Source organism: Linepithema humile, chromosome 5, assembly GCF_040581485.1.
Source record: "Linepithema humile isolate Giens D197 chromosome 5, Lhum_UNIL_v1.0, whole genome shotgun sequence".
NCBI classification, from domain to species: Eukaryota; Metazoa; Arthropoda; class Insecta; order Hymenoptera; family Formicidae; genus Linepithema; species Linepithema humile.
Genome location: NC_090132.1, coordinates 25,608,685 through 25,616,580, shown reverse-complemented (window position 1 = coordinate 25,616,580; position 7,896 = coordinate 25,608,685). Strand labels below are relative to the sequence as shown.

Below are 7,896 nucleotides of genomic sequence, written 5' to 3'. Positions count from 1 at the left end.
TGAGAATTATTCTTATATATATTTTATCACTAAACTCGAGATTCTTAGACAAGTTAAATGAGCATCTTATTTTAGCATCACGTGGTATTTGGTGATTTTAATGGTGTAAATTGTTTGATATTATTTCAAGAGATAACGTGAGTTTCATTGGTATTCGGTGTTATCGCAGAATGATCAGTCGAATAGCAGATATTTGCGAGATAAATTAGCTGCGAAATGACAACCGTTAAACAGTTCTCATAACGAGATCGCGAATTCATGAAAGGCATGTGGTATGCAGAGATATAAAATATGCAGATTTATTGAAAGTAATATAAATACAATAAAATGATAATTATCACATAAGATAGTCAAGATCGCTGCATCGAGTGCATGTTTCAAAGTTTCTGAGCTTGGTCCATCTCAAGATTTATCGTCAAACCCGATAATTTGTGTGATCATGCATGATCGTCGAACCGTTGTATTAGCACGAGAAAGATTAAAGACTAAGGTATAAAATTTTTTAGCATTAAAGTGTATTGCCGAGAGCCGTGATGTATCGAACTTGATCGACTTCGCAATTCAATCGTCTCAAGCGTACACACCTCGCATTTGTATAATATTATACTATTTTGTTAGACACATCTCTCGCATCGTAATCCAGCCCAGATCGCTTTGCAAACCTTTCTAATATCAGTAGAAGCAACTTTATTTATATGCTATAATGAACACTGTAGCTCGTTCTGTCAGAGAGCGAGATATATTTTACTGTAGCAATTGATAAATTGATCGATACTTTGACACAATACTGCACGATACAACATAGAAGCGTGACTTGAAATATATGGATGATACATGGTATTTCTTAATATAATAAAACGAAACTTAAGCGTTATACTGGCTAATTAGACCGCACTGTTTAATCGTACGGTGGAATGTGCAAATGTCAAGAAAATTTCTAAATAAATGTTAGCGCTGTCTCTAAAAACTAAAATGCAGATATTATAAGCAGGAAATCTCGGTACACTATACTGATCACATTCTAATTTATCGGTGATAATTTTTTTCTTTAAATTTATCTTCTTTTATACGATAGGTACAAATTGGTATAATTATCGAAAAAGTTTATACGTTTCGCTTTAGTTTCCTGCTTATAAACGTATCTTGAACACATCTGTCGCAATGGTATGAACATGTGACTCTTAAGGCCATATGGACTCGATGTAGAATGAGTCGCAGAATGAGTGTGAAATGGAATTTTCGCGTAGACATCATTTCTGGGCCCGTACAGTTTACGCATTTTTATCAATGAAACAGCGCAACTTTCGACGTGATGATAATTTTCGGTAGAAATTAAACGGAATGGAAACAATTTATCATGTTAAAGGTTCCTTAACAACTAATATCGTTATGAATATAAGATATGGGTAAATTTAAGGGATAATACAAATCGTACAGGTTATTCGATTCGATAATAATAATAATATTCGGAATAATCGGAGATGATCGGAAAGATAAGATAAAATTGCTGTGCAGGTATAGGCGCGGGTAGCAAAACTGACGTTCAATAAATCGCCACGGTCATTGAGCAGGGATTTCATATCAAATATCGGAAGAGAAATACGTAATCGTCGGAGTTTCTCACATCTTGGAATGTACAAATACTTTATACGCACCGCGTTTCAAATGAGGTCTCTATTCCGAGGTAATTCCTGTGTAAATTTTACAAAATGTTTGAAGTTTGTTCGAAGTAAAAGTTGATTAAGTTGAGAAATTACAGGACACATGACGATACTTTCGGCGAAAAATTCGGATTAATCGTTAAACTCTGGGCCGTCCATCGAGCGTCGCGCGATTAACGCTAAATGTCAACGATCATCCTCTCCCCGTCCTCGATTTTTCTCAGCGAGTAGGATGCTTAATGTTATTGGACGATGACGTGTGGCGAAGGGTCCGCGTGCTGGCAGTGTTATTTTATCTCATAGCGTGAACAATCTGGTTTTTTTCTTTTTTTTTCTCTTTTTCTTTCCGCGTGTAACAGCCCTGCCATACGCACTTAGCCTGCCTGCTAATATCCGGCGAGGTCGGCGAATGTCTGATCCATCTCGTCGGCAATCGCTTTGTATTTACAGCGCTCGCTTACCAGCACATCTGCAATGAGAAGGGAGGGAACGTGGATTAGTGGATGGCACGATGGTTAGTCGGGTGTACATTTTAATATTTTGAATCGGAAAGAGAAAGAGACACACAGAGAAAGAGCGCACATTTTTACGATTTATCGCGAATTATATTGATACTTTGGAATTAGACAATCATTACAGTCACGAAATGGCTTGAAATAAAACTGGAAAGGAGGAAAATTGATTTTCATATAATTTCATCTCAGAAGATTCGATAAAATGTAGGATTTAACTTTCCATATCGATAAAATTCATATGGAAATTCATATTTTCAAGAGCGAACGTAGCAGCAGCCTATTTTAATTTGTCAAAGGATAGGACATTAGGTATAAAGAAAAAAAAACAACGCATTAAACTTTATCTGATACTTTATTTATTCTTTTTTTGGAAGTATTTGGAACAAAAATAGGCTTATACAGTGTCGATAATTGTCAGTCACTTGCGACGAAATTATCAAGATAACTGTAGAAATCAATAATGTTTTATTAATGACACGTACAGAAATCGAACTGTACTTTTCTCTTTGCTCTATTTACCGCGCGTTTAATTGTCAAAGCAGCGTAATGCAATTAGAACTATACATTAGACATTGTATTTCGATTGATTAAGCGGTGCTTTCAAAATAAATATATAATCGCGACTCCGTGGTTACTTTATAAATGAAGGCCGAAAGTGCAATATGGAATTATTGACAAATAGAAAAGAATATGTTGGACGCGGAACGTATTTATAATACACTGATTCCAGTTACGATAACAAAAGTGTCGGCGTGCATCGGATGAGCGATGCCGTGAGTCGACTGTGATCGAATTGTGCGCATGATGCTCATGTACGGCCAAATAATTCGACAGCGGATATTCGGCAGCCGACTCAGCTGATTTAACCAACCAGTTCGGTGAAGGTAAGGTCCAGGTCGTCGCAGATGTATTTGTACTTCTCCTTCTCGTGAACGAGTTCGTCTGCAAGAAAACATAGCGTCGTTAGAATCCATCAGTTACGAATTGTAGGTGAATTATAATTAACAGTTTACATAAATTTTCAGAAACAGAAGGATAAATTTGTAAGACATTTTTTGAAAGCAATTTGATTTCTCATTGATCATTAAGTATATTCAGCATTCAATGATTTAAACGATGTAGAAAAAAAATGTGAAAGTGATGCATAGAAATCAGGTAACGAAATGTTAGCAGATTGACAGCAAATTGATCAAATTTTCTGTCGTCATTGTTAACATTTCGCTTGCGGGAATGTAATAGATTCTTATAGCAGGCGCTCGGTTAGAGTTACGATTATTAGCAGCGGGCGGATTAAAAAGCATAGATGGGCAACTTACGGAATATGTGTTAAGTGCAAGCTAAATTTGTAAGAAAGGTTTTTCTATGTTTATTTTATTTTTGCTGAAGCGTTAGGAGTGATTAGTAGCTGCGTTAGACGCCATAGAGCTCCATGAACGCATTATCCAGGCCGTCTCCGACCTCCTTGAATTTCTCCTTTTCGATCACCATTTCATCTGCAAGCATTCGCAACGTTATAGATAGTCGTTACGTAGTTATGGTTTATCTACTGATGCGTGGTGTGAAATGAGCAGCATCGAAGAGATGTGAGAATCAAGATGAGACGTGTGTTTAATGTTGTTAAAATTGCGGGAATCGCTGAGCAGGCACGTGATTGTGGTGTCACTCAAGCAGGAATATAGCAGTGAAAATAATAATCGAGTTGAATGAATCATCGTGGAATGCGAATCTTAATGTATGCGGCCAAAGATGTGACTTATTATTCTTAATTAATCGTTAAATATCTTCGATTAGATATCATTTAAATTTTGTTATAATGCTCTTCTTACGTAATAGTTTATGTATTTTGAATTAATTATATTACATAATTATAAAAATACATTTTTCACTGACTTTTTTATGATATATTAACCCAATAAGCAAAATGTTAGCAATGTTAACATTGCTAACATTTAGTTATCTGGGAATATAATGATTACGTTATGTATAACTGTTATGTATAATGATTACATTATGATAACATAGTTTATATACTGACAAATATTGAATATTATCAATATCAATAAAATTGTGCATTTAAAAGAGAGGCATATCTGCGAAAGTATAAATGTAATTATTTTATGCCAGAGATAAAAGACAATCGTGAAGTTCAATATTATATAGAAATGTAAGATTTGTCATGCGTTAATTAATTAGCAAAATCGGATTAAGCGAATTTACTCACCGTAAATGTAATATACGTACCACACTTTCTTCGTTCATGCAACTTGTTACTGGTCTAACAACAAAGGCGGCCACAGAGTTATCGCGTGGACAGTAGTTATATCGTTATATTAACGGTGGAGGATTAATAACAGCGCAGGTGAGACAAAGAAAAAGTAACAACACAACGAAAACAAACTACACACTCTCTTTTTTCAAAATTAAAATATATATTATAAACAGTTTTATAATAATAGTATATAATAATCATTATTATTACAATGATATTAGTGTTATCATTCCATTCATTTTATTAATATTAAGTAAATTAATAAACTAAAACTCTCTTAAACTCAAGTATCTGCGTTTCCATAATTTTTAGGATTATTCAAAAAGAAAAGAATGGGGCTAACAAAAATCAACGATGGGACAAGTAGTCTCGTAGTTGTGCTTTTCGCGATTACTTTCTTGGCTTTCGACAACGCTTGCTCGTGGCGGCGTTAACTCGGAGAACAAACGATCGCGCTATCTACGGGTGGCCTTTCGATCACGCATATATGTTACGATGTATACCGGGCTTCGTTCATCGTCATCTTCGGTTGCATAAATAGCAATAATAATAAACGTTTTTGCAAAATATACAATTCAATGTTTCCAAACGGAATGTTATTTCAACAACATGATCTCATTTGCGGAATGATTACTGTGTACTTACTAATATCGTAATTGTATTAACAAAATATCGATTTGTACAATAATTAATGCGACGTAATTAACCAATTATAAAAAACTAATTAAAATTAAAATGTCTTTCGTGCAAAAAAAGACAAAATGTCTAGAAATCAATTTTAAGCATACATGATTATTCTATTAGATAATTTTATGATAGTTCAATGACCGTACGAGAGACGATAATATACATGCACTATATATCGAAACGGGAAGAGGACGATGCACATCCCTGCATCAAAAGGCCATCCAAGAATATGCTGCAGAAAAAGTGCTACAAGAATAACCATGAAGGGTTACGACATCGTGATCGAGGCAGTATACGCGACATAAATGCGTTTTCCTTTTAAGAAAAAAAAAAAATAATAATAATAAAAAAAAAGATTAGAAGAGAAAATTTCTGCGCGAAATTAGTGATATTCGATGGCGAGCGTGAAGTAGCAGTAAGATTAACGATAACTGTATTAATTAATAGTAATAGTAATTAGAGACGAACTATGCGCCGCGAAGTGGAAGAATCGGGCATTCTCGTTTCGACGATCGATCGTTTGTTGTGTTGTACATTCGAAACGAAGCACCTTGCAACAAGGTCTGATTTGGCCGTGGTTAGTATCTATATAATAGATATGTACAGGCACGATCGGTAAATATCCAATGGCTCAGCTAGCACGGGAAGCTGCGCTGCGGCATGACGTAAGACAGCCAGTTGCTTCCCTGTTTCTGGCTTAAATATTACACGTTGGCTCAATTATATCGTAGGCTCGAAGTTACAAACCGCTCGAAATATAATGTACATATACTACGAGTAGGCCGGATAATTTCAATTTATTTTCTTCCACGAAAAACAATTCGACTCGTGGCATTGCGATTGCATCGATGCGTTTATTCTGATCGAATAATATTGCACAACAAAGACAAAGACGTACTACGAAAATATACTTTTAAAAAACTGCTGGCAGTGGAACTTCTTTTTTTTTTATTAAATGCACGATTTATTGCTCGTTGTCGTCTTTGCGTTTATCAGCGGCAATGAGAAGGTAATAACGATGTTTATCCGGGAAAATCGATGAATGAAAGAAACTGACGGAGTTCTTCCTGCGCGAGCTGAGCCGCGTGAAATGCGGAATGTAAAGCGACAAAAAGTAATGTGAGCACTCTGTTTCCCTCCACTGAATTCAAAAGGGAGCTCTGCGACGCGTATTTTCACACCGCGCGCGAATTTGATGAAAATCGCTCGATTGAGAGAATTGGAGAATAAAAAAAAATAAAAAAAAATAAAAAAAAAAAGAAAAATGAGTCACTTCTAAAAGATTTGTTACTTAATAAATCCTTCTGGTTTTAATAAGGAACGGGATTTCACGTAAGACGAGTCGAGCGCATTTTACTATATAATTATATAGTAAGTATAATATTATATATAATTATATAATAGATCACATAGAAACATCGTCTTTGGCGCATAAAACTGATACACTTGAGAAAATTGGCTCCAAATATCCCATCGAACATATTTTCTCTCAGCATGTAAATGATTCAGTCCGTCTTGTCTTCCTTTCTCCCGTTTTATCTCTCTTTATCACTCTAATTTCTACTCGCGTATTCCTCCCACGGCCAGTTTCGTAACAAATTTAAATTTAAGTTCGCGACGAGCCCGAAGACGCCTCAAATCGGTCGCAGTCGTGCCTCGGTTTTTCCTCGAATTAAAATTTAACGGCAGACTAAGCTAAAATCTAAAGCTAAAGATAGATTTAGATTACGAATAACTCCATATTGTTTACGGAACCATCCTGCCGTTTGTCCTTGTCGCGAATTGTTTATTCTTCCTCATTCTCTCTATCTTCTCGTTTTCTCTCTCTCTACTTCTGTCGTACCAAAACCTCTCATTCTGTATCTCTCGCATACATATGCACATATTTTCCACACTCTTTCATTTACTCCCTCCTTTTTCTCATTGTACATCAGTCTCTAGCTTGCGTCATACGCGCATACAAACACGCATAATACATACACGCATTGCGGATGGACGTAATGGAGGGTGTAAGGCTATCCTAAAGACTGCATTTTTATCCGTTAATGTTAAAGTGTGCACTACACACGAAGCGCTCGCGCCGTAACGGCGTGCTTGTTTCTCATTCACTTCTCGTTGCCGCCGTTCTGCTATCGCTTGCATTTGTCTCTTTCGTTCTTTCTTTCTTTTTCTTTTTTTTTACTCGGATGTTAACATTCTCGCGTTAAGAGTTTTTGTCCATCGCGAAAAACACGATTTACATGTTCTGGATGTCATGCAGGGTGGCCTCCATCTCCTCCTGTAGCAATTTGTTTTTCTCTCTCTCGGCCGCGAGGTCGTCTGTAAAGATCACTGGTTAAAGGGAAGTAACACACGGCAAGCCACACGCGAGCGTAACACTGCGTTTCGGCGGTTAGGTGGGTCAATGCGCAAATAAAACACGGCACACACACACGGCGGAAAAAATGGGACTGCTTTACGATTGTCGAATCGCCATATTCCTGGCGTGTATCATAATTACACTGAGCATGAATCCAAGAAAATGTTTGCTATTTAATTATTTCCATCTGAGAATTTTTTCGGCAGATAAAAGCTTTTCTGCTACGTTATCCTTTCAAAAAATTAAACCGGTACTGATTCGTAGCAATTTATTTCTTCAATATTTCTTTAACTCCTGATGCTAGGAGTTTAATTGCAAACTTTTTCAAGTCTTCAAAAAATCTAGCTACTTGATCTACATAATTTAATAATTTTTAATCATTCAGAAAATACTAGCTTCTTGGAA

At 36.0% G+C, this 7,896-nt stretch overlaps 1 protein-coding gene across 22 annotated transcripts in view; it reads right to left on the bottom strand.

The window, feature by feature from the left end:
* Positions 1-283: 283 nt before the first annotated feature.
* Positions 284-7,896, bottom strand: part of Tm1 (tropomyosin 1) — a 41,336-nt gene continuing 33,723 nt past the window's right edge. For 16 of the 22 annotated variants that reach the window (XM_012371921.2, XM_012371922.2, XM_067355172.1 and 13 more), the window contains one exon: positions 4,663-7,451. In XM_012371921.2, the coding sequence (XP_012227344.1) occupies positions 7,369-7,451 (83 nt within the window). In that variant the 3' untranslated portion in view covers positions 4,663-7,368. Of the gene's footprint in view, positions 2,131-2,509; positions 3,119-4,662; positions 7,452-7,896 lie in introns of those variants that run through there. The other 6 variants (XM_012371920.2, XM_012371915.2, XM_012371913.2 and 3 more) reach the window with 2 other exon arrangements.